This window comes from Budorcas taxicolor, chromosome 25, assembly GCF_023091745.1.
Source record: "Budorcas taxicolor isolate Tak-1 chromosome 25, Takin1.1, whole genome shotgun sequence".
Classification (NCBI taxonomy): Eukaryota; Metazoa; Chordata; class Mammalia; order Artiodactyla; family Bovidae; genus Budorcas; species Budorcas taxicolor.
The window spans coordinates 26097048-26125037 of NC_068934.1; the positions used below are offsets into that span (position 1 = coordinate 26097048).

General features: G+C 42.3%; 1 protein-coding gene across 1 annotated transcript; it reads left to right on the forward strand.

Annotated features, from left to right (window-relative positions):
- The first annotated feature begins 1193 nt into the window (after window positions 1–1193).
- E2F8 (E2F transcription factor 8) lies at window positions 1194–17024 on the forward strand. The gene is made up of 12 exons (XM_052661723.1): window positions 1194–1208; window positions 2966–3244; window positions 3589–3745; window positions 5826–6140; window positions 6358–6519; window positions 8428–8565; window positions 10221–10424; window positions 10737–10824; window positions 11084–11615; window positions 15855–15987; window positions 16105–16499; window positions 16842–17024. The coding sequence occupies exons 1-12, from the start codon at window positions 1194–1196 to the stop codon at window positions 17022–17024; spliced, it is 2601 nt and encodes an 866-aa protein (XP_052517683.1).
- The last annotated feature ends 10966 nt before the right edge of the window (window positions 17025–27990 follow it).

The following is a 27990-nucleotide window of genomic DNA, read 5'->3' on the forward strand; positions in this document are numbered from 1 at the left end:
GGGGGCCGTGGAGGGAGGAGCCGAGATCCCGCGCAGAGGGGAGGGGGCGAGCGAGGGGGAGGGGCGGGGACGCCGTGGTTCCGGGCGCGGGTTTGCCCGCGCTCAAGCCCCGCGCTGCTCAAGGGGCGGTGCCGACCACGGGATGGCTTTCCGCGCCAAATTTTTAAATCGAAGGCGGAAGGTCCAGACCTGCCCCTGGCGCCGCCAGCCAATCGCAGGCCTGCAGCTAGCGCTCTGATTGGTTGGGAACCGTTGCCCTAGAAACCGCGAGGATGCTGTCCGGGAACTGCCTGACTGGCGGCGCGCGTACTGGGCCCAGGGGGGAGGGGAATTGGCCCGGAGCGAGGGGAAGCCCTCAGGGCGCGGGAGCCGGTGGCTACTGTACCTGGTTGCCTTGCTGAGCAAATGCAGCCTTCCATGGTAGGGTCCAGGATTGTGGCGTGAACTGGCCACCTGAATAGCAAGTACATAACTTTTTTTTTAAGTCGCATCTTTAAGGATGTCTTCAAAAAACAACAAGTTTTAATCGTAAGGCGCTCTTTAAATGCCCAGGAGCTTAAGAACTGAATTTGGGAGTTACGTATGAAGCTGTTTCCCCAAGACTTTGCTGCTGATCCCATGCACGTGTGTGTCAAGGGAGAAATTCGAGCATCTAGATGTAGATTTTTATCCAGATATTTGGAGTTGCAGCTCCTTAGCCGGAACCTGGGCTCATGCGCTTGAGTCTGGAACTCTGATCTGTGAACAGGTGGGTGCTTGTGCTCGCTGGAGTCCATTCGGTGGGGTCCGGAGAATGATTTGCCCTCTCTTAAGGTGGGCAAGGGCTGTCACTGGAATTCCTGTGGTTTGCTTGAAGTCTTACTGACAGCAGATCGGCTTGCTGAAGTAATTTACGGGCGTTTGATGGGAGTTCTCTGCCCTGTGGGGCTATCTCCGGTCGAGAATAAAATGTTCAGTGTAGTTTGTCAGTTTTCTTTACCTTAGCCTTTGTTTCAGCAGACTGTGGCGTCTCGCACAGTAGAAAGGTATTTTCAACAGATCTCCTGCATTTTTCGTTAACTTTTTCTATTTTCTTTTTTTCTTTAAAGATGTTAAACTTTTTAATTGGACTACCTGAACTACTTGAACCATCAGGATAAAGAACTCCAGATTTTTCATTTTTAAAGAAACTAAATGTATGAGAAATTTACAGAATGGAGAACGAAAAGGTACTTTTTTAACTTCCATATTCATCCTTGCAGTTTTAAATGCAACATTATCCTGACTTTACTGCATAATTTTTCAGTATCCAACATCTTACTAACACCACATTCTTTTTTGGTTAACCTCTATTAAAAACCTAGAAGGAAGAAAAATTTAATTTTTGAAGAGGGGAAAAGTTACCCAGGATTAATCTTTCTAGTTTTTAGTGATTTGGCAGAAGTTTCAGAGGGATAAGTAGAGAGAAAAGATATTTTTAAGAATAATAAAATTTGTTAGCTGCTTTATGATATTTCTGAGAATTCTTAAACTATAAGAATTCAGAAGGGGCATTTGACATGACTGGACATTGGATCTCTTGTTAAGATAATTTTCTACCAAATCACCAATTTCTTTTAACTATAGGGGCCACTGTCACTGGAGATACCTTGATTGATTTCTAAATATTGATAGGGTTAAAAAATGAAATATGCAAATTTTAGATGTAAACAAATAAGAGAACTGCTGTTGCTTCTGATGGTCAGAGGCAAAGGACAGCAGCCCTGAGAAAAATCCCATTCTTGGATTGGAAGCTCTCAAGTGTACCATCTCAGTGCACTTATCTGTCATCCCAAGCATTTTCTTTAGAATAGATACAGATGGCAAGAATGTGTGAAGTCGCCAGTGGGCAAAAGTAGAAAAAACATAGTTTTCTTTAGTCTTAGGTATGTGGAGAAGGCAATGGCACCCCACTCCAGTACTCTTGCCTGGAAAATCCCATGGACTGAGGAGCCTGGTGGGCTGCAGTCCATGGGGTTGCTAACAGTTGGACTGAGCGACTTCACTTTCACTTTTCACTTTCATGCATTGGAGAAGGAAATGGCAACCCACTCCAGTGTTCTTGCCTGGAGAATCCCAGGGACGGGGGAGCCTGGTGGGCTGCCATCTATGGGGTCGCACAGAGTCGGACACAACTGAAGCGACTTAGCAGCAGCAGTCTTAGGTATAAACTGCTGTTAATTTACCCTCTTATGTCTCAGTGGCAGTCCAGCCTCTGCCAGGAACCAGCTTTGTGGTCTTGGGTTAACTAATTTTACTTCTCTGGGTTCCATTTTCTCCATCTGTAAAGTGAAAAGGGTAAATATTCAATGAGCAGAATTTTCTACTTGTAGCCACTCTGGATTTTGCTCCCCAGTGGATTTTGCTGACACAGGCTAGCCCTCGCCCTTGTTTCCTTGGCTCTCTGACTTTTCTTCATCAGTGGTATTTCACTGAGTACCCACTACACGCAACTGTTGTGCTAGGTGTATACACAGGTGAATGGCATATGGTTTCTGCCGTGGAGACCTTTACTTATTACCGTGTCATGAGTCAAAGTGACTACAAGGAGTTTGGGGTCACTTAAAATTATCAGTCCTATTAAGGGAAGTTAAGTAAAAGGTATACGGGAACTCTCTGGAGGATCTTTGCAACTCTAAAGCTAAAATTATTTGAAAATAAAAATTTTAAAATTGTAAGTCTTAATGTTTTCTTTTTAAATTCTTGGAACATAAGATGAAAATTTTAAATCCATGCATTGTTGCAGAATTAAAAATGGGGAATTTAGCTGTTATGGACAAATGTCAAAGTGATTATTGGAATATAGTCACTAATTGAATCATCTCTACAACCTCACTGAGCATGTTTCCTAAGAACTGTTTCTATTTATACAATTCTTAGAGTCAAAAGCTATCTGATAAATCTTTTTTTTAATATTGGATTTGATAATTTACTTGTTTTGAACCAGGAAAATCTCTTTTTCGAGCCACATAAAAGGGGACTGATGAAAACACCTCTGAAAGAATCCACTGCTGCAAATATAGTGTTGGCGGAGATCCAGCCTGACTTTGGCCCTTTAACCACACCCACCAAGCCCAAGGAGATCTCCCAGGGAGAACCGTGGACACCAACAGCCAACCTGAAAATGCTCATCAGCGCCGTGAGCCCCGAGATCCGCAACAGGGATCAGAAAAGGGGTTTGTTTGACAACAGAAATGGATTACCTGAGGTCAAAGATTGTTTACATGTAGGTTTGTTTGCAGAGGACTGGGTGGAAACTGGGGGATTTGGGGAGCTAGGGAGGGGGGTTTCTGTTGAGGAGGTACTAGCAGTATAAAGTATCACCCCAGTCAGAGCACTGGAAAGGTTTGGACCCCATCAAATACAGCTCTGGGAAATCTGAACCTATCACTTAATTATGAGCTTCTTCCCTTTCAGATCCTTCAAGCTCCCCACTTATCTGACTTCTCCCCACTTACCTTCCCAATTTTGCAGCCACTGAAGCAAACTATGTATATGTGTTAGTCACTGAGCATTAATGCCTCCAATAAATCTTTCTGAATAAGACATTATTTACATCTTTCTTTGTAGGAACACTTCTCTGGAGATGAATATGAGAAATCCCAACCCAGTCGAAAAGAGAAAAGTTTAGGATTGTTGTGTCATAAGTTTTTAGCTCGATACCCTAACTATCCCAACCCTGCTGTGAATAATGACATCTGTCTTGACGAAGTAGCCGAAGAACTTAGTAAGTATGCAAAGAGCTCGCTGAAAGGGTCAGTCATTAAAGGCACTTCACAGACTGAGGCCTTCAGACCCACGCTCCTTCTAGCCAGTGTTTGTAATGGCACAAGACCACATGGAAATTATCCATCTGTCAAGCCCTATTAATTTCAGAATAACAGCATGTAGTTCCCAGTCACATTTAAGTCTCAAAACAGAAGCAGAAAATCACAATGGAGATTGCTCTGCACTGTGAAAGGTCCGAAGCTTTAAAGTAACGCAACATTGTTTTATGACTTATTTCACAAACAGCTACAACTCTGAACTTGCATCTTGTTTCTCATTGAGGAGCCAGGCTGCCAAATGCTTTCTTCACAGTCGACATGAGGATCAGCCTCTGGGCATGGGAGCCGGGCTTTAGCCCTCTCTGCCATTCAGCACTTTCTGAATGTTTTGTGTTTGCCAAAAGTTACTGTATCCCCCTGCCCTCTTTTCCTCCTCTCTTCATGGACTCAAATCTAGTTAGAGCTAAAAAAGAAATCCGTGGCAAATGTAGGATACCTGTGGAGTCATGAAAATACTACGACCTGAATCTGTGAAGAGACATACAGGATATTTTAGTATATAGCTATCACTCCATGAAGAAAGTTTTGCCCTTCTAATACATGTTTATACGTATCAACTTTAAGAAATGCCATTTAGATTCCTCTCTTCACATACACTTCATTATAGCTATGGAGGGTGTACCATTTAATTTAGCAGGTATCTATGGATTATCTACTATGTGGCAGGCAATGTCATAGCAGCTGGGATAACATCAGTGGACAGAAAGAACAAAGTTCCTGCTCCTGTGGAACCTGCTTTCCAGTGGAGACAATAGACAGTATGCAAAGGACATAATCAGTGGGTAATGAGGATGTAAGAGGGTACCGTGTGCTGAAGGAAAGCAAATGCAGGCCAGGGCAGGCGGGGACCCAGAGTGCTAAGAGTGTGCTCCGTAATTTTAAACTTCATTTTAAATTAAGTAGTTAGGTCAGGCCTTGTTAGGAGCATGAAATCTGAGCAAGGAGATTTCACAAGATTTCGCCTCTCAAGAATAGAGGTGGGGAGCCGTGAGGACATCTGGGAGAGGCAATCCAGCTAGAAGGAACAGCCTAGCACACAAAGACCCTCTGGCAAGTTCCAGGAACCAAGGAATCTCAGCACCTTGTATCTATCGTGTAACAGCCATGTTTGTGTGTGTTGGGAACTAATATAAGAAATGGAGTGTAGAGTGTGGAATTTAGAGCTCTAAAGACTTGATTTTGCCACATACTAGCTCTGTGCCTTAGGGTGAGCAGCTTAGCCAGCCTGACCCTCTTATCGCCTCATCATTAAAGCATAGATAATAAGGAGAAGTTTCACCATGTAACCCACTCCCATGTTCTTGCCTGGAAAATCCCATGGGCAGAGGAGCCTGGCAGGCTGCGGTCCATGGGGTCTCAAAGAGGTGGACACGACTTAGCAACTAACACTAACTTTCACACTCAGGATGGATTTTCTAGCTCTAAGTCACCCTTTGAGGAACTGCCTCATTTTGTACTGCTTTGTGTAAAAGTAAAGACTATTGTTAAAGAAATAAAAAAGCATGGATGATAATCACCTACCTCACAAGTTAGCGTAAAATCTTGTTAAACCTGTATGATGCATCAACGACCCTCAATCAACACCACCTTTCTGATCTATATTAACTGTTTGTACCCTTTGAGAGCAGGGACACGCCTTTCTCATCTTCATACTCTGGTTAGCTGTGCTGTGCTCAGTTGCTCAGTTGTATTCGACTCTTTGTGACTCCGTGGACTGTAGCCCGCCACGCTCCTCGGTCCATGGGGATTCTCCAGGCAAGAATACTGGAGCGGGTTGCCATGCTCTCCTCCAGGGGATCTTCCCAACCCAGGTCGAACCCAGGTCTCCCACATTGCAGGCAGATTCTTTCCCATCTGAGCCACTAAAGTTATTTAATCCAGAACCTACGGACTAGGAATCCCTGGGGAAAGAAAGGTATTCGATTCTATCCACATTACAGTATCTGATCCTAGTAAGGTGCCGTTGCTTGTTCTCCACAGATGTCGAGCGCCGACGCATTTATGATATCGTCAATGTCCTAGAAAGTCTACACATGGTGAGCCGGCTCGCCAAAAACAGGTACACTTGGCACGGGCGACACAACCTCAACCAGACCCTTGGGACTTTGAAAAGCGTCGGGGAGGAGAACAAGTACGCCGAGCAGATTATGATGATCAAAAAGAAAGAATATGAACAAGAGTTTGACTTTAGTAAGAGTTACAGTATAGAGGATCCCATCATCAAATCAAACACTGGCCAAAATGGATACCCAGACATGTGTTTTGTCGAACTCCCTGGAGTGGAATTTCGGGCAGGTGAGAGCTGGTGTTGAAAAGCCCAGGTAGCAGGGAACCTCTTGGAGGTCTAGAGACCAGGTTCCTTAGGGGAACCTAGCTCAAAGCTACTGCTGCTTTTCATATGAAAATCATGCATGTCGATGGGATCAGGTTGCGGTATTTTTAGCTTTGTTACTTTTGAAGGCACTTGTCCCTTCATGAATTTTAATTCTCTAATCCTCTTCCTTTTCCAAAGCCTCTGTAAACAGCCGCAAAGACAAGTCTTTAAGAGTGATGAGCCAAAAATTTGTGATGCTGTTTTTGGTGTCTACGCCTCAGATAGTAAGCTTGGAAATTGCTGCCAAGATTTTAATTGGGGAGGACCATGTGGAAGATTTGGATAAGAGCAAGTTTAAAAGTAAGTGGCCCAACTGCCCTGGACTTTTGGACCTACTCTTAAATTACTTTCCAATACATTGGCTATATAAACAGATCATCTCTAGTTAGGCTTTTGTATCTTCACTTCTCCCCAGAATTCATGAAGATACTGCTTGAGCTAGCTTGTAGGGATTCAAAGATATGTATATAGCTACTCTTACCTGACACTTTTATCTACCTCACTTGATACTGTAACATTGTCTCCATTTTACAGTGTCTGAAGTCTAAATAAGCAGTAAAGTGGGACTGGAACCCAAGTGTCTGTTCTCTCCACTGACTCTCATATTTGAGGGTGTAAATAACTTCTAACACCGTCTCCAGACGGTGCAGCACAGTGGATTGGACATTTTGAAAGAGTGGTTTTATGGTGTCCCTTCTCTGCACTTACTGCCTTAGACAGTTTGCTTCCACAGTGACTTGGCTGGTCCAAGCAACTCAGCCTGTCTAGCGTGGTAGGCAAGGCTTGCTCTCTCTGCCCTGAAACCAAAGGCTGACACCCTGTCCTGTGTGTGGACAACCACCATCAAGAGCGGTCCCAAGGGCTTGCTCCTGAGAGTCTGCCCCATAGCTAAGCGAGGAAAGTAACCTAACAGATTAATTGCCCTTCTTGTTACATGCAGAAATATTTATTTAAATATTGGATTTTCTTTCACGGCTACTGATTATTTCCAATTCATAAAGAAAACTATTTGATTTCACTATGGAAAAAAAAAAGCATGATTTTAGCCAGAATATCTGCTCTCTGTTGGGAAGAAATCATAGATTGGAGTCTTAAAACAGCTCTGCCCTTGCCTCTAGAAAAGACTTTGTAGGAACTGCCCCCCCCCCCGCCCCCCCCCCCGCCGCCACACACACACACAGAGGAGCAGAGAGAAGGTATAGAAGGCATTAGCTGACCTCCGAGCAGGGCATTAGGCTGGCCTAGACATGGATCACTCAGGGGACCGGTTGACTGGTGACCCCAAGGCATAGCAGGGGAATGCCTGGGAGGTGTCATGCAGACCCCTTCCCATCCTTGTGAAGATGTGCTGGTCCCATGAAAGTACTGAGGCACCTCCAGTTTGATGGTGTCTCCATAAAGACAAAATGAGTAGAAATTAAGGCAGTAAGGCTAGCATTTGGCTTAGGAGATTTGCCATATCAGAAAACACACCCCAATCCTACCGACAGGCGGCCTGCTTTCTCTGAGTCACCAGTTTTCAGCTCTCTATTTCACTGGTTAGTCACAGCCTTGGAAACTATTCCAGGAACTGCAGATGTGTAATTTGCTGAATCCCTGGGGAATTCAGAACCCTCTGGCATGGCTGTGAAGGAGGGACTTAATTTGCAGCTTTGTACTCCAAGCTGAAGTAAAGGCAGACTTCTGTAACAGAACTTTTCATGATATATAAGACTTATAGAATTAGCAAATCATGCTTTGCCTATACATATGGACAGTATAAATGTTTATAAATTTTGACAGGTATAAAATTTTCCATGCTTGTGAAAAATACATTTATTTTCATAAACTATCACAAGCAGGAAAATGATTATTTCTGTTTGTTCCTAAAATGCTGAATCCTCATCAGGAGATGCCCAGCAGTGGTAACTTTTTATTAGAAAAACTGTAGGATGTTTCCCAATAGGGTGATTTCATTGAGTCATTTTTCCTTTTGTTTCAAAATCCAGTATCAGCAGTAATTGAGTCTCAATATTTAAAATGTTTTTTGTTTTCATTAAAGCAGTGTTACTAGACTAACTCTAGAAAAGTCACTGATGGTTTTTCTCTGACATTGATGGTTAGAATAGCTCTTTGAGTGTACACTGTACACATGAAGTCCTTAGGAAGCAAAGTCCTTTGATCTTTCATTATTCCATTAAGTGATATATATACTTTTTTTTCCCCCAGCAAAAATTAGGAGGTTGTATGATATAGCTAATGTTCTGAGCAGCCTGGATCTTATCAAGAAAGTTCATGTTACAGAGGAAAGAGGCCGAAAGCCAGCTTTTAAATGGACAGGCCCAGAAATCAGTCCAAATCCCAGTGGTATGTATTTATTTCCTTTTATTCGTTGCTGCATTACTTTGAATTAGTACACATTTGGAAATATCTTCCTTTCTCTTCCTACCTGTACTCCCACATGGGAAGAGCATATATGTAAGTGACTGAAAAGACAGAGACGAACACCAGTATGGAAAGTCTGGCCCTTGGTTCCATCAGCAACTCAAGGTCCATAACCATCACACCCGTGTAAGAGGCCGAGTCTGTGTATAAAAGAATTTGAGAAAGTTGAAACAGCCTGTGCTTGTGGAGAATATGAAATGGATTCATTCCAGAATGAATAGTCTGTCTCCATCTCAACTCTGGGATTCTTACATTTTGTGTTCTACCAAGACCCCCCACACAGAAGTTATGGAAAATGGCAAGAACACAGGCCCCAGAAGCAGAGGGAAGCTTAGGTTCCAGTCCCAACTCTCACTTATTCCAGCTGTGTGGCCTTGGGCAGGTGACTTCTCTAAGACTGTTTCCTCAGCCCGAGTAGGAAGAACGACAGTGCCTTTGCGAGGTTATTCCAGTTTTGGATATAACCTCAGTGAGAGGTCCTTCAGTACAGGGATTTGGAGGACAGGCTCTGGGCTAGATGAAGTTCATATCCCAGGCCCACGTTCTTCTAGCTGAGAGACCCTGAACCAGTTAGTTAATGTCTGAAATGTCTCTGAGATGGGGGTGCCTTTCCTGAGAGGTACCTGCCTGAGCTGTGGAGAATGTCTTAGGCTGTTCAGGCTGCCACAACAGAGTACCATCGGCTCGGTGGCTGATAAACAATATATTTACTTCTCATAGTTCTGGAGGCTGGGGAGTCCAAGATCAAGGTGCTGGCAGACTCGGTGTCTGGTGAGAACCTGCTTTCTAGACTTTTCTAGTCTTTTCATAGTAACCTCACATAGTGGAAGAAGATTAGAGAGCTCTGTGGAGTCCCTTTTATAAGAGCACTAATCCTGTTCAAGAGGGTTCCTCCCTCATGAACATCTCCCAAAGGCCCCACCTCCCAGTATCATCACATTGGACATCAGGTTTCAACATGTGAATTTGGGGAGAAGGGATGGGGCAGAGGATGCAAACATTTAGTCCATAGCAGGGAGGGTCACCCTATTTCATCAGATGAAGTCTCCACTGATGCTGAGATACCCGATGTTTTATATTTCAATAAGAAATAAAAACCACTGACAGTCACCCTGAGAGCACACCACTGGTTATAAGATGACAAAGTCTTTCAGAGATGTTAAAGTGAATTATTATCTCAGAATTCATTCAGAATAAGATGAACAGGGTTTTTTAGGTAAAGCCTTTGAAATGGTATCTGGCACATAGTAGGGACATAACTGTTGCCACTTTAATCAGAAATCATTTTAGAACCGTTCCCAGGTGGCTCAGTGGTAAAGAACTCGTCTGCCAATGCAGGAGACATAGGAGATGTCAGTTCGATCCCTGAGTCAGGAAGATTCCCTGGAGGAGGAAATGGCAACCTACTCCAGTATTCTTGTCTGGAGAATCCCCATGAACAGAGGAACCTGGCGGGCTACAGTCCATAGGGTCGCACAGAGTTGGACAGAACTCAGTGAACGCGCACACACTGACCTCATACCCCAGAAGGAGGCTGAACCACTCATGTTTTAACACACTGCCCTTTCCTGTTTCAGGTCTCAGCCCAGTCCTTCCTTTGGCTGCCTCTGATTTGGAAGCGAGGCGGTCTTCAAAAGAGAACTGTGCCAAAAACCTCTTTTCCACACGTGGGAAACCAAACTTCACTCGACACCCATCTCTCATCAAACTGGTAAAGAGCATAGACAGTGACCGGAGAAAGATAAATTCTGCTCCCAGTAGCCCTATCAAAACCCACAAAGGTATGTTTCCTATCATGTCAGGGCTCCGCTTGAAAGAATCCCTCCTCATCTGACTTTTAGCTTCCTTGATCCCTCGGGACTTGCTAGAGAATTGTTTGTGTCCATAGTCCCAAACACACTTGAAGCCCAACTTACATATGAATTAAAGGATAAATGCGAATCGTGGGCTTTATCACTTAATTGCTGTGTGATTTGGGGGAGGGAGCAGTGCCTGTTTTCTGTTCCTTTGACCTCAGTGATGTTTCATCAGTGTGAAGATTCATTCTTCTGCTTTGACCAACTCCCTCCCCCACCTTCTTTTTCTTTTACCAGCTGAGAGCACTCAGAATTCTGCACCTTTCCCGAGCAAAATGGCCCAGCTCGCAGCTATCTGCAAAATGCAGTTAGAAGAGCAATCCAGGTAGGTGGGCAACGCTCTTCAGTAACAGGATGCGTTACTTTACATTGCATCATTAGGGTTACTTATTTCATGTAAGAACAGGCAATAACCTTGGAAACCGGTGAGAGAATCTTCTCTGTAACTCATAATATGGAATCATTACAGAAACTGTCTGCTAGTTACATAAAAGCGTAGCTTCAATCTGGGGCAATGTAAAATAGTAGGACATTCTAGAGAACATGTGTTCCCATTGTCTCATGTTTTCAATCTTGTCTTTTAGTGAACCCAGAAAGAAAGTGAAAGTACAGCTGGCAGGATCTGGGCACTGCAAACCAGTGGCCCCTCTGGACACTCCAGCAAATGCCGAGCTAGAGATGACAGCACCGTCCCTCATCCAGCCCCTGGGGGTGGTCCCCCTCCTCGCCAGCCCATTGTCACCAGCAGTGCCTGTGATCCTACCTCAGACCCCTTCGGGCTCATCGTATACCATCTACTTGCAGCCTGCCCAGGCCCAAACTATAACGCCACCCCCAGGCCTGAGCCCCACGGTCTGCCCCACCACCTCTTCTAACACTATGAGATCAAAAGACTCCACTGATGCCACCGGTGAGAATGCAGACAGTGACGCCCCAAAGTCCAGTGCATCCACCAGGCCTGGAAGTTTGCTGCCAGAGCCAGAGAGACAAGGTGCAAAGAACCGAGAGAGGGAGCCAGCTGGAGAAAAAGGCTCCAAGAGGGCGAGCATGCTCGAGGACGGTGGCTCCAAAAAGAAATTTAAAGAAGACCTGAAAGCACCTGAAAATGTCTCCACAGTAAGTACAGCCATTAACTGTGCAAAGCTTTAGGTACCCCCCAGTTAAGCAAGAGGGACTCTGCTGGCGTGTGAAATTTACCAGAGCAAAGAGCAGTCTCCCAGAAAACAGGGAACTGTTCCTTAGCACCCCATAATCCAAACAAGGCCTCAAGCAGCTAATCCCCCGACTGGGATGGCGGCAGGGGCATTTTTAACCTTTGGAGGAAGGGATTATCCACTCTCTTTTTAAAGCACTGTGGGTGGTTGTCCTTAAGTCCATTTCTCTGTCCCACACTGGAATGCAAACACCTGCCATGAAAGTCTTAAATAATTTACAAGCAGATGTGACCCCACATGAATGGATGGACGCATAGGGTTCCTCTAACTCCTGCTTTCTGAGTCATTACTTGATATTTGTTTGACGTCATGCAACTGGCATCTATGGCCTAGCAGAGAAATGGCTCCCCCCACTGTTTTTACTTTCTACGTCAAATTTAAACCAAAATGTCCATGTTGTGCAAATAGAAAAATCAGACTTAGCTTGGTAAGGTTTAGGGTATTTGATGCATTGGTTTCTAGATGTTTTGATGTTTTTTTCCTGGATGGAGTTTAATTCAGGAAGGAAAGAACATGTATTGGCTGCCTACCCACATGCAGAAGCGTTAGACGCTTTTGCATACGTCCTCTTTTTCCACTCTCAGGATAATTGTATATGAAAGACAGCATCACCAGATAAACAGACCTCACTAAACATGGAAGCAGAAGTTAATCTCTCATTTTGTCCCTGCTGTTAACTCGGGTTATTTCACTTCTCTACATCTTGTTTTCCCACATCTATAAAGAATTTGTTCTGCCAGTTTTTCCTGATTGTGTACTGGGTACGAAGCACTTGCGCTCTGGATCAAATCAGCACCTGCCTTTGGGGATGATTGCTTTTGAGCACTTGCCCCAGAGCCATCTTACAGTTTTTGTGAGGTTAAGTGAATTTATTACATGATGATATATATAAAGGGGTTTGTGATCCTTTCAAGGCACTGTAGAAGCTGACGGGTATTATCTGTAACTGTTGTTATTAAGGAGGCTTTAGAGTCTGTCAGATCTTATTGAGGATGGCCTCATGGTAACCATTCAAAACATCCATTATCTTAGCATAGTATCATTTTGCATTTAATACACATGCTAGGGGGAAAATCACAAGGCTTCAGCTTGATTTGATTTTCTGGGAGGTCCATAATCTCTTTGAGGCAATGAGTATGATTTAATAATGGTCTCCTGTTGCTCACTTAGTTATTCAGGATTAGGGTTTTCACTGGATAGATTCCTCACACCCCCTGCTCTTTTTTTCATCTCTGACTTCATTTTGACCATTTCTTTTTAGCATGGACTGAGCAGAGCAAAGAAAGGGAGAGATTCACGTGTTAATTCATTCAACAAATATTTACTGAGAATCTACACTTCTAGGGGTGGAGAGAAGAGAGAACACAAACAAACACAAGCATATCAGGTAGTGAATAGTAAGAAATATGGCGAAAACAAAAGAGGATAGTGTCCTAGGAAGAGGGGTAGGAGTGCTGATATATAGTCTGGGTGAGAAGATGTACAAGTGGCAATATGTCAAATTATTTTCATCCTGCTACTTTAATAGTTCTAATTTTAAAAAAGGGATTGGCATTATAGATGAAACAGTTTTGTGATGAATATAGTTTATAGGAAAAGGAAAAGTAATTATTATTAGATTTTTGCTGGAGATCTGAAGAGAGTTAATCCAGAAAACATTGTACTGTAAGATGACAAAGAGCAGCTATTGGTAAAACACCTAAATCTACCCCTTGAAAATTTTCTATTCCTGAAGGCTTCAAGGAACCTGCTAGTAAAGATATTGAACAGAACCAAGCATCTAAGAAACAAAATTGAAAGTTTTTGGTACCCCTTAGCACTGGGGATTCTGACCAGACCTATTAACAGCTAGATCAAAGCATAGGCCGTTGTTCTGACAGTGGTGAGAAGAAAGATCTGCAGGGAGATGAAAGGTGGGCCTCTGGTTTACAAGAGCTGCTTTTCGCTTTTACCAATCCTGTTCCTGGTAAGACCGATCAGACTTTGCAGGCAGCTCAGCCACCCACGTAGGCTCTGTTGGAAAAGTATCGTGATGAGCAGGTGTGCTGCAGACACACACAGCCCAACACTCTGGCCATTTCCGTATGGAATGTAACTTCATTCCCCATAGCTTTATCTGCATGATATTTGGACATCTCATATGAATTAATCAGTTCTCTTATCTGTCGTTTTTGAAACCTAGTACCCTGCCCTTTCATTTGTATATTATAAGAGTGTTTGCTTGGTATCATTGGATCCTAAAGTACTAAGGGGAAAAAAGACCTATAGTTCTATAATTCCTTTATTCCAAATCAGGAGTCAGCAAACTTTTCTGTACAGGACTATAGCCCGCCAGGCTCCTCTGTCCATGGAATTCTCCAGACAAGAATACTGTAGTAGGTTGCCATTTCTATCTCCAGGGGATCTTCCTGACCCAGGAATTAAACCTGCATCTCCTGCATTGCAGGCAGCCTCTTGTATTTCAGGCGGATTCTCTACCAACTGAGCCATAAGGGAAGCTTTCTGTAAAGGGCCAGAGAGTAAATGCTTTTGGCTCTGTGGGCCATATGGTTTCTGTTACACCTATTTAACTCTGCCATTGTAAAAAGATTTTTAAAAATAGGAATGCATCTGCAGACAATATGTAAATGAATGGCCATGGCTATGTTCCAGTACAATTTTATTTGCAAAAACAGCCAAGAGGCTATATTTTGGGCCTGTGGTTTGACATTCCCTTTCTCTAAATCAACATTTCTTAACATGTTTTTTTTTTTCCCTTAAATGCTAATACTACCAAACATTTAGTTGCTGAATAGCCTGGGAAATGTTACATGATGAACACTCTCTTAGAGATTCACATTGTATGCCATCATGAAAGTCCCTTAGAAATTCTGCCATAAAGATTCCATTTTCCTTTGTTGAATTCAGCATTTCCCCAAACATAATTTAACTACGATTCAAGTAGTACCTGCTTGCATCCCATAGAAAGAACTAGAGTCCCGCAGAATAGTCTCTGGGAAACATCATCCCAGGTAATTCAAGGACAATCAGATATAACACAGCAGTGTCCCTACGGTGTCCAGCTGCGTTCAGCTTGTTCTGACAGTACCGCTTCATACCAAGAAGTCTGGAAGCAGACTTAGGATGTTGAGGGTGGTGGGGAGTGCTAGGTAAATCCTGCCCTTAAGCAGACTCAATGCTAACTTTAGGATGCTTCCTAAGACCCCAGCTGGCATTTAAGAAACATTTGGTTATTTAGGACAACTGTTGGGATGGGAAGGAGGGATACTGTCTTCAAAGAGCCATAGAGCTGGCCTGCCCGTGGCCCATACCACTGGAGGCTTTGGTCTGATGAGACAAACAACCACCAAGGGATATTAGTCCCAGAAGAGGCACATGGTCATTTTTCTTGTTTTTGTTCAGTCACTCACTTGTGTCCGACTCTTTGCAACCCCATGGACTGCAGCACGCCAGGATTCTCTGTCCTTCACCATCTCCCATAGCTTGCTCAAATTCATGTCCATCGAGTCAGTGATGCCATCCAACCATCTCGTCCTCTGTCGTCCACTTCTCCTCCTGCCTTCAACCTTTCCCAGCATCAGGGTCTTTTCTAGTGAATCAGCTCTTTGCATCAGGTGGCCAAAGTATTGGAGCTTCACCTTCAGCATCAGTCCTAATGAATATTCAGGATTGATTTCCTTTAAGATTGACTTGTTTGTCTCACCATAAAGAAGGCTGACCGCCTTCTTTGGGAGAAGGAAAGGATGGGAGAGTGAAGTGATTAAAGGCCTGCCTTCCTTGCAAACCCAGGAAGACTGCTCAAGGGATTCTCAAGAGTCTGCTCCAACACCAAAAGTTCAAAAGCATCAATTCTTTGGTGCTCAGCCTTCTTTATGGTCCAGGTCTCACATCCATACATGACTACTGGGAAAACCATAGCTTTGACTAGACAGACCTTTGCGGGCAAAGTGATGTCTCTGCTTTTTAATATGCTGTCTAGGTTTGTCATAGCTTTTCTTCCAAGGAGCAAGCTCTTTTAATTTCATGGCTACAGTCACCATCTACAGTGATTATGAAGCCCAAGAAAATAAAGTCTGTCACTGTTCCCATTGTTTCTTTCTGTATTTGTGTGTAAAATAAACCCTTCCTCTTTGTTTTCTAGACCTTGTTCCCATCAGGATACCTAATCCCTCTCACCCAGTGCTCAACCCTGGGGGCAGAGTCCATTCTGTCTAGTAATGAAAACTCAGGTACACTTTCCCCAAACCACAGGATCTACAGCTCCCCGATTGCAGGTGAGTGTACTTAAAAACATCTTTCAAACACAGTCATTCTCAAGCTCACTCAAGCCTTATATACTTCTTGGACAAATGCCTGTGCTTTTAAGATATTCTCCTGCCTTTTCCTTCCAGGTGTTATTCCAGTGACATCATCTGAACTCACTGCTGTTAATTTTCCCTCTGTTCAAGTAACACCTTTGAAGCTAATGGTCTCACCAACTTCCATGGCAGCCGTCCCTGTCGGGAACAGCCCGGCTCTCTCTTTGAGCCACCCAGTTCCCATCCAGAACCCGAGCTCAGCCATTGTAAACTTCACCCTGCAGCACTTGGGCCTCATCTCCCCTGGTGTGCAGGTGTCCGCCAGCCCTGCCCCCGGAACCGTTGGCATGTTGCCAAGAATAGAGGCTGTTAGTGTCACACCCGAAAGTGCAGGCGCTCAGCAAGGAAGGGCCACCAAGTGTGACGCATCCATCCTGAGCCAGAACCAAACAAACGGACAATCATTTGCAGGGACAGGGGCACAACAGGTGAGAGTGTGTCCATTCATTGATGTTTTTTCCTCTTTTAGTTCTTAAGTCCCAAATATCAGTATCACAGGAGACTCACTTTTGCTTTCGGACAAGGAAAGGATGGGAGAAGGAAATGCTTAAAGGCCTGCCTTCCTTGTAAATCCAGCAAGAGTGCTCAAGGAGTCCAGATTATGGGATTATCATGAGCTTTTTGTTTCCCTTAAAAAAAAATAGTTGAGCGTGTGAAACTCAGGCAGGCTCACTTAGCAGATTTCAAGGCATTCAAGGTTCCCATCATGTGACACGTCCTTCCAGTTCACTCTGGGTCTGACTTTTCTCCGTTCCTCTCTTTCCAATCAGCCTGTTCCTGTGACACCCAAAGGGTCCCAGCCGGTGGCCGAAAGCTTCTTCCGTACTCCAGGTGGACCAACAAACCCAACAGGCTCCACCTGCGTGGATTTTGATGGTGCTAATCATACCTCCGTAGGAACTCTCTTCGTCCCACAGCGAAAACTGGAAGTCTCAACGGAGGATGTCCATTAATTGACATATTTGGCTTCGTTTAATCTTCTGAAGAGTTGTTTAACAGAGAAGATGGCCTCAGACTGATTTGGAGAACACGTTCTCTGAAAATACTGTAAATACGTTGAGGGTTTACTTATTTGCAAAACAGACACTTATTTTCGTACTTAAATATATATATATCCACACAGACATATAAATATATATTTGTATTAAGCTAAGTTCAGCCATCAGTCCTACAAAATAAAATGTTGAACTAAGGTATATTAACTTCTGGGGGAATGGGTTCGTTTTTTCAGCTGTGCCTATCCTATGATGCCAAGTAACTGTGTTAAAGTTTACTTCCCTTTGGGTGAACCTGTGACAGGCCTAACACAGTGCTCTCTTCAACTTTGCACAAAGAAAACGCTGTGATGTATAATGTATTTTTAAATGGGAGGACTGTAGCTATATTTTTTTGTAATTTCTTTCTGCTATTGTTGCTGTATGTCTTTTTGTAAAGTTCGCAACAATCCTTAATCAAGTCTATGGAAAAATTATTTATAAAATGTATTTTTAATCATAAGTTGTTCAAATTAAAACTTTTCTAAAATGTATTTAACATCTTCATTTGGCCTGTTGGAAGAAAGTCTTGGTATGGAGCATGCATCCTGGTTCCCCTTAGATATGCCAAGCTTATCCCCTGTGTTCTTCCCCTCTTTTGATCCTGCATATGGCTCCACTTTTACAGAAGTGACAATGGCTTCAGAGAAGCCACTGCTTGGCCAAGGACAACCAGCTTAGTCCTGTGTGCTTTCCACCACACCCTGGGAGGTTGGAAATGAGAGGTGGGAGCTGGGGTGCTCCCTGCCTTGCCCTGACATGGCCAGCATCCACCTCGCCTCCCACTGTCAAGAGAAGAGAGGCTGCAGCTACAGTCCTCTTGTCAAACAGCCCAGCTCCAGGGATGGGCAAATAGGATTCTGATTTTGAATCCTATACACACAAGGAATTACCACATGAAACCCTCCATGAGCTTCAAGAGAAGGAATGAGCTACAATGTGTTCAGCATGCATTTTCTTGATCCTCTGGTTATGTGACGAATTGTACCTTAAGAATTGACACGTGCCTTCTCTGGTTTGGGTTCTTAAAGGATCATTATAATATCTATTTCCTGCATGTCTACTATGTGCCAGGCATCACCCTACATATTTTAAAGGCATTACCTCTACAGGCTAGTATGACAAGTTCACTGAGGCTATCAGAGATTCAAGCAGCAAGTCCAGGGTCACACTGCAAGTTTCTGCAAGGACTTAACCCATGTCTTTATCCATTTATTACCCATCTGCCTCCAGATACATGCCCAGCAGCTCTAGGAGAACCACGCACATCATTTCAGGGTAATCAATGTTTATAAACTCACTCCTTTCAAATACATTTTGTTTGAACAACCAAGTACAGCTAAGAGGGCAGATTTTCTTTCATTTTTTAAATTTTTATTGGAGTATAGTTGACCTCCAATGTTGTATTAGTTTCAGGTGTATAGCAAATATCAGTTATACATACACATTGTTCAGTCACTAAGTCATGCCCAACTCTTATTCCTTCCAATGAATATTCATCCATGACACCTTGACTACAGCCTTATAAGAAAACCCATCTAAGCCATTCCCAGACTCCTGACCCACAGAAGCTAAGAGATAATAAATTCACACTGTTTGAAGACACTAAGTTAGCAGTGATATTGTCATGCAGCAATAGATAACCAACACAGCTGCATAACCCACTGGTCTTCACAAATGTCTTCTTCCAGTTTATCTTATTACTGTTCACTGGTTTTATAGGCATTCATAGAAACAAACATCACTGGGATATGGAAACTGCAAAGGGTTTCATGCGAGAATCACTCTCCATTTTTAAAGCTGGAAGCAACTTTAAAGATGCCAGATAGTAGAGTGGACAAAGTTACCTGCCCAGCATGAAATTTCTTCCTCAAACTGCCTCCTGAATTTCTTCTTAAGGAATTACTGGGTGGAGCCCAGCGGACTGTAACTGGGGTTCCCAACTCATATCGAATAAGAGCAGGCTTGTCATCCAGTCTAAACCAACCTCCCTGGAATCTGATATTCATTTCATCCTTGCAGTAGCATTCTTACTACTCTGTCCCCACCACAAGACTTGCTGGGGTTCCTGCTTCCCAGCCTCTGGAAAAGCCATGACACCTGCTGGAGTTCAAGCCTGATTTTCAGTCATCTGCTGATTCTGCATATCTTCGCTATCCTTCCAAGAAATTTCCTTTGCTACAAGTTGCTGATCACACCTGTGACTAGCAAACAAAGAGCCCTTGCCAAATCACAGAGTGAAACTCAGAGCCAAGGTTTCCCAGTTCCCAAACCAGTTAGTTCCCTGTTCCACGGGCCTGGTGAAATCCAGTCAAAGGCTGAAGAGAAGAGACCTTAAGAAATGCTTGGGCTTCCCTGGTGGCTCAGATAGTAAAGAATCTGCCTGCAATGCATGAAACCCAGGTTCAATCCCCAGGTTGGGAAGATCCCCTGGAGAAGGTAATGGCAACCCACTTAGGATTCTTGCTTGGAGAATTCCATGGACAAAGGAGCCTGGCGGGCAACAGTCCATAGGGGTGCAAAGAGGTGGACACAACTGGTCAACTACACTTTCACTTTAAGAAATGCTTATCTCACCAGAAAAATGTAAGCAACTCACATATGCTCAAATGAATGCAACATGCTGTTCAAAATACCTAGAAGGGTAGTGATAGTATGAAGAAGAGATGCAAGTAACCCAGGGAATAAGAGCAACAGAATTTGCTGCAGAAAAAAAAAAAATTGTTTAAACCCAGCTTTAAAACAAGTTTTCCTCAGCCTTGTCCTTTTCAAGCGATTAGTGTTTCTGCAGATAAAGGATAAAGAGATTTTCAGAATTTAAGCAGATAAGCTGCCTGAGCAATCCTATTAATTATACAGAAGAGTGTGGGTTGACTGCAGATTCTTTACTGTATTTACCACTGACTGGTAGTTTTTAAATCTTGAGAACCTAAAATAAGAGATAAGCTGGAAAGAAAATTATCATTATTCTAGGTTGAAAAAAAAAGTATCAACCTTTTAATCAACTTATAGAGTATGATTTTATATCTCAAAGTTCTGTTCAGGGCATGCAGGTCAATTACTTGTTCAGTTGGATCAGTAGCTAAATTAGATTTATTGTGATTGTCAACAATTTGTAGAAAAGTAGGTAGGGAATATATTATCAGTGTCCTTCAACAGTTAGGTAATTAACTACATTTCTGAGAGATTTCAAGAGAATTTTCCATATTCCATGAGTTAAGTTCAGAGTCCAATCTGCCCTGCATAATCTGATTTCTAACTTAAAAGCATTATTCTAGTTCAATCTCAGGTTTCATTCCCCCCCCTAAAAAAACCATTCATTCAATTTTTACCATATGCTAAAAATTGTTATGGTAAAACAATGCCAATTATCCTACTTTTGATAATAAAATATCCTCTGTGATTCTTCTAAAAGTTTATCCTGCATAAATTTTTTTAGTTACTACTAATTAAAGTCTTTCTAAAATGATAATATAGCTTTCCAGATTCCTAAACAGAGTACTGTGAATATAACTAAAATTTTTCTTCATGTTTCAGAAGTTCATGAGCATTATTTTATTAAATTCAAATTCAACAAACAATTTTGGGCATCTATAGTACAGCAATGTCCCCAAGGGCTATCAAATACATAGGTCTGTATCCTCCTAAAATTAATGGCTACAGAATAATTATGCTTTTCAAGTTCTGTTTTTCTGATTCTCTTTCTCCCTTTGATATCAGCTTCAACTTGCCTCTTTCTTCTAACTTCATGATTAATGAATCTCTCTCCTAACCTAGGAAAATGGAAGGATTCCAGGGGAGCTGATGTCACCCCACTCACTTTTATAAACCAAGTCAATACAGAGGGATGGATAAAGATGTGGTACATAGATACAATGGAATACTACTCAGCTATCAAAAAGAATGGAATAATGCCGTTTGCAGCAACATGGATAAACTCAGAGTGTCATACTGAGTGACATAAGTCAGACAGAGAAGGAGAAATATCACATGACATCCCTTATATGTAGAATCTAAAAAGAAATGATAAAAATGAACTAATTTCCAAAACAGAAAGAGATTCACAGACTTAGAAAATGAACTTATGGTTGCCAGGGGGAAGGGATAGTTAGGGAGTTTGGAATGGTTAAAATGGACAACCAACAAGCACCAGCTCAGTGTTATGAGGCAGCCTGGATGGGAGGGGAGTTTGGGGCAGAATGGACACATGTGTATGTATGGCTGAGTCCCTTCGTTGGTCACCTGAAACTATCACAACATTGTTAATTGGCCCTGAAAGAAAGTGAAGTTGCCCAGTCGCGTCCGACTCTTAGCGACCCCATGGACTGCAGCCCACCAGGCTCCTCCGTCCATGGGATTTTCCAGGCAAGAGTACTGGAGTGGGGTGCCATTGCCTTCTCTGTAATTGGCCATAGCCCAATACAAAATAAAAAGTTCAAAAATAAATAAGCCAAGTCAATAGATTCCTAACTAATTACAGAGTGCTCTATTTCTCTCCTGGGGGGTCAAGTCCATGAACTTCATCAGATGTTTCTCTTGCTAAATAGTGGTCCTTTCACTGTCAATACAAATCCAAAATTGTTGATACTAGGAATCTGGGACATGATGGAGTGTCAGGAATGCTGAATATAAATTATATACCTAAATTCATGATCAAAATCCAGTAGACAATAAGCGCATTCCTACACAGAGATGTTCTGAGAAATAGTACGTCTTAGATGTACTAGGGGAAAGGATGGAACTAGATAAATAAAAGGAATCATTTTTGTTAGAGCATCTACAAGTATATCTACTCCAAATCAGTATTATGGGGTGATTACTACTGGCCCCATTTACAAATGAGAAAGCAAATACGTAGCTTTTCAGAAAATACAGCTCCAACACCACAGTAAGTGTGCAAAGCCAGCGTGCACATGCAAATCAGCCTGGGGACAAAGCTAGTCTGATGCCAGGGCCCCACGTCCCAGCACTCCGTCACACTAAAGCTGTCACACGTTTTCAGACTGTGGTGAAACAGGCTGATTCCAGATTGTTCATGACAAATGAGAACAGAGCCAGGAACATTACTCTCAAAGCATGACAGCTATTTCTATTTTAGGCTCCCTACCTATAGTGATTAATGCTGTATCAAGTTGCTTAAGCCAAAACATTTCACAAAAACCCCTTCGTGTAATGGCTATGCTTGTGAGTTCACCAAAAGAGGAGTGCTTGGCTCCTTGGACTGACTGGTTGGTGCCAGCCCTGATTCTCCATTTCACCCTTTCAAACCTTCACTCTCCCAGCTCCCCCTACAATGGTGCAAGGTCTAATTCCTGTAAAAAAAAAAAAAAATATATATATATATATATATATATCCCTTATCAAGGTTCTGCTTCTCTGATTTAACTCTGATTATAAGACACTATGTAGGACATTTAAAAGGAAATGGGATTGGGGGAGTTCCAGAGGTGATCAAGGGCTGCCTAGTGCCCAGTGTGCAGAGAATAGGATGTGCCAGTATGTTGGTACTTTATAAGCTGTGGGTCATTTTGGTTGCCAAGATTTTCATAGCTGCAAATGCAGGAGCTAGAGCATTTTTAGGCCAGCGTGCCCTTTACAAATGCACTGCATGTAACTTGGTCGCTGTGCACCCGCTGCAGCATCTGACCCGGCTCAGTCACGATGCCAGGAGACTTTGCATCCGAGACCTCACCTGCCTCAGCTCAGACAGAAAATATGTGGCTTGGGAGCCAACAGCTGGCTTCTGGCCCCAGCTCTGACGCCCTAATTAAGACACATAACTGTGCAGGCCTCGTTTCCTCTTGTATCATTAGAGGTGGGAACCCAAGGAAATTATTTCTGAGGTCCCTTAGAAATAAATTTTGAAAGCAAGTCATGAAAAGCAAATTCAAAGTCACTAGCGATTCCTAGCACATAAGCAGAAACTGCACTCAACCAAAAGAAGTTTATCAAATATATGGGAAAGGGATGATCCTAGAGAGAAAAGGAGCCACTTAATGAAACCACTAATCCTCAGACCTGAAAATACATGGTCTCCCCTCCTGACTAACACCACATGAAGCAGATTGAGAATTTGTTGCTGCTGTTATTACAAGAAGCTCTCATTTCCAGTGAAACTCATCTTACAGGTTGAGAGTCTGTTCGTTTTCCTGTTGATATCACTATCTGATTTTGCCTATCAGTTCTACGCATTTTTGGTCTCTTCTGTGGCATTATTTGAGATGACATATGTGATCCAGAGCAACAGTTACATATCTGAGGGAAATGGATAGTCAGGCACCTCCCTTAACAAGCAGCTTTCTGAATGGAATATTCTCAACATAAAGCCTGAGGATCTCAGGGTTGAAAAGGACCTTAGCAATCATCTCATCCAGGGCTGCTCACACTTCAGCTCGGACCCTAAGTCTGAGCGCCCCGCTCCCAAAACTGGTGCCAGGTTGGCCATATCAGAAACTCAGAAGCATCTTTTACAAATTCTTAGATTCCTATCGTCAAGAGATGAGTCTGGGATTTTTTTTTCCATTTTTATTGGAGTTAGTTTCTACTGTACAGCAAAGTGAATCAGCTATATGTTTGCATATAGTCCCTCCTTTTTGGATTTCCTTCCCACTTAGGTCACCACAGAGCACAATAGGGTTCCCTGTGCTGTGAGGTAGGTTCTCATAAGTTATCAGTTTTATACATAGGAGAAATAGCAATCCCAATCTTCCCTTACGCCCCGTGCCCCCCCTCCCCGCCGCCCCAGTACCCATACATTTGTTCTCTATGTCTGTGTCTCTGGAATTTTCTTTTTCTTAAGCTTGCCAGCTAATTCAAATTTGTTGCTAGGTTTGAGAATAACTCTCTGGAAGGACCATCATTTGGCATTTAAATTGTCATCACAGAACTTCTGGTGCTGATCAAGACAGAGCGAGCCCATGAGAACCTCTCCCATTGATTATAACTAAAACCTCCAGAAAGAACACAATAGCAACTAGCTAAGAACTCTGAAAAATGAACAGTAGCAAGTAGATTGAGAAGGGAAGTCAAAATCTGCAGAGCAACTGGTATGGCAGTGAGATTACTTGGTTTTTCTTTCCTGTATATCTTGGCTTTGATCCAAGGATGGGCTAAGTCCTGCAACTGTCCACCGGGTATAGACTGAAAAAAAATAAATAAACAAATAAAAAAGAAGCCCCCTTTTCTAACCGAAGGATCAGGAAAGGGTGCTTGTCAAGCAAAGGAGATGGGAGAGAATCCCTTTTTCTTTTTCTTTCCCTCCCAGACCTCAATGCTTCACTGTCATGATGGTGGCAGCAGAGGTTGGGCACCTAAAACTCAAACAACCATCTCTCAGTTTACACAAAATTGGTAAAGGAAGGCCCAATGGTCTGAAGAGTGTGGCAGGATTCCTGTTATTTTTCTCTCTTCTTTTTCTTCATGTTGCCTAGGAAGCACCACAGGGGCTCAGAAAGTGCATGGGCTAAAATACTGGGAGAAACAGTGGGTCTCTAGCCAGAAGACTGCCAAAAAGGACCCTTGGGAGCCAGAGAGAGTCAGGGAAAGTCCGAGGATGAGAAAGCTGGAGAAGGAAATCCATTAGTTCTGAATATGAACTATTACCAGTCTCAGACTCACTATGGAGTTACACATTGCACAACACAGACCCAAAGAATAATGGAAAAGGTTTTGAAAACTAATGATATAAATCACTGCCCAAGGAACAGATAAACACCTGAATGGTGTATGTGCTGGGCAGACATGCAAAGCACAGCAAAAGCTTTGAGAACTGAACTGACATTGGAGCCACCACTCTCAGAAGGCAAAACACAACTTGGGGTATGAGCCTAACCAGGTACATTGCCTACTAAAATAAACAAGCAAAAATTAATGTTCTCCAGAGGATTTTAATACAACCCAGAGTCTCACAACATGATATTCAAAATTCCAGAATACAATTCAAAATTACTTGACTCACAAAAAAAGCAACAAAGAGAAAATCTGCTCAATTCTCAAAGGAAAAGAGCATGAACAGACACCAAACTCAAGATAATCCAGGTGTTGGAATTATAACGATTTTACAGTGATGATTATAACCATGATCCATGAAGTTGGACACTCTTGAAATGAATGGAAATATAGCTGTTTTCACCATAAAAAAAATAGAAGTGATAAAGAAGAACAAAGTGGAAATTTTAGACACTTAAAATAGTTTCTAAAACAGAGAAAATTCACTGGATGGGCTCAATAACACAAACAAAAATTAGCATTCTCCAGAGATTTTAGAGGTACCCAGAATCAATCGAGAGGTCAGAAATAGACCCTTACAAATATGGTCAATTAACTCAATACAATTTTTTGATAAAAGTGCAAAAAAGTGTTAATGGAGAAAGAAGAGTCATTTCAGCAAGTAGTGATGGAACAGTTAGACATCCATACCCACAAGAGTCAACCTCAGCATACACCCTATGCCATATACAAAAATAAACTCAATACGGATAATATGCCCAAATATAAAGTGTAAACCTTTCAAACACCGTAAAGGAACCATAGGAGAAAACTTTGTTATTTTGAGTCAGGAAAACTTCTTAAATACAACCCCCAAAACATTCATAAGTAACAAAAGACACTATTATTAACCTGGACGCCATCAAAGTGAAAAATATGGAGTCATAAAAGGCTTTTAGGACAAAAAGGTCTTTCCACCATGGCTCAGCAATAAATAATTCACCAGCAACACAGGAGACGAGGGTTTGATCCATGGGTTGGGAAGATCCCCTAGAGGAGGAAATGGCAACCCACTTTAGTATTCTTGCCTGGACAGTCCCATGGACAGAGGAGCTCCAGTCTATGGCATCACAAAGAGCTGAACCCGATTGAGCAAATGAGCACACGCTCATACATTCATAAAAGGCTTTAAAAATGGTTTTAAAATGAAAGGAACATCACAGACTGAGCAAAAATATTTGAAAATCACATAACTGATAAAGAACTTGTATCCAGAATATATAAAGGACTCTCAAAACGCAACAGTAAGAAAACAATCCAATTTTTCAAATAGGCAAAAGATTTGAACAGTTTACCAAAGAAAATATATGGATGGCACATAAAAAGATTTTCAACATCATTATTCACTGAGGAAGTGCAAATTAAAACCACTTATTAGAATAACTGATTAAAATACCATTATTAGAATGACTAAAATTTTAAAATCAAGAAATTGATCATACCAAATGCTGGTAAGGATGTAGAATCTGGAGTTCTCACTTATTGCTGATGGGAATGCAAAATCATACAGGTACTTTGGGAAACAATTGGGAAGTTTCTTATAAAATTAAATATGGACTTGCTTTATGACCAGAAATTCTCCTTGGTTTACTCCGAAACGTGAAAAGTTACATTCACACAAAAACCTATATGCTGCTAATGTTTGTAGTATTAGTAGTTTATTCATTCTAAACTGGAAACAACCCAAACATTCTTGAAATTTATCCTAATTGGTATTCTCTGAGATTCCTAGATCTGTGGTTTGGTGTCTGACATTAATTTTGGGAAATTCTCAGTTATTATTGCTTCACATATATCTTTTCTGTTCTTTTCTCTCTTCTGGTACATTATACCTTTTGTAGTTATCCCACAGTTCTTGGATATTCTGTTTCAGCTTTTTTCCATCTTTTTTCTCTTCGCTTTAGTTTTGGAAATTTCTGTTAGCATGTTCTCATGTTCACTGATTCTTTCCTCAGTTGTATCCAGTCTACTAATGAGCCCATTAAAGGCATTCTTCATTTCTATTGGTATTTTTGAATTCTAGCATTTCTTCTCGATTCTTTCTTGGGATTTCCATCTCTGGATTTCCACCTATCTATTCTTGCATATTGTCTCCTTTTATCATTAAAGCTTTTAGCATATTAATCATGTGTGCTCAGCCACTTTAGTCATGTCCTAAAGTTTGCAACCCTATGGACTGTAACCCCACCAGGCTTTTCTGTCCATGGAGTTCTCCAGGCAGTAATACTGGAGTGGGTTGTCATGCTATCCTCCAGGAGGCATCTTCCCAACCCAGGGACTGAACCTGCATCTCCTGTATTGCAGGCAGATTCTTTACCGCTGAGCCGCTGAGCCATAGTTGTTTTAAATTCCTGGACTGACAGTTCTAACATTCTTGCCATATCTAAGTTTGGCTCTGTCTCCTCAAACTCTGTTTGTTGCCTATTGATATATCTTGTAATTTTTGTTGAAAGCTGGATATGAGTACTGAGTAAAAGAAACCCAGTAATCATTCTCATGAAGGTCACGACTTGTAGGTTTCTGTTCCAATAAATTGTGATTCTCTGTATCCACCTATCTCTCTCTTCAATTTCAGGGGCAGTAGTCTTTCCTGTGATCTCAATTCTCTGATGAAAATAAGAAAAGTTGTTGATTTTCAGTTTGTTCAGCTTTTAAATTGTTGTTAGAATGGAGACATGACTTCCAAGCTCCTTACATGCCATACTGGAAACCAGAAGTCACTTAGATATTCTTCAGCTGGTGAATGGAGGGACAATGTGGAAGATCTATACAATGGAGTACTACTCAGCAATAAAAGGGAACAAACCTTGGATGGGTCAACAATGTGGATGAATCTCAAATATATTACGCTGAGTGAAAGAAACATGTTCCAAAAGGCTGGATATTGCATGATTTCATTTACACGGCATTCTGGGAAAGTCCCAGGCTTCCCTGATAGCTCAGTTGGTAAAGAATCCAACTGTAATACAGAAGACCCCAGTTCAATCCCTGGGTTGGGAAGATCCCTTAGAGAAGAGAAAGGCTACCCACTCCAGTGCTGTGGCCTGGAGAATTCCATGGACTGTATCGTCCATGGGGTCTCAAAGAATCGGACACGACTGAGTGGCTTCCACTTTCA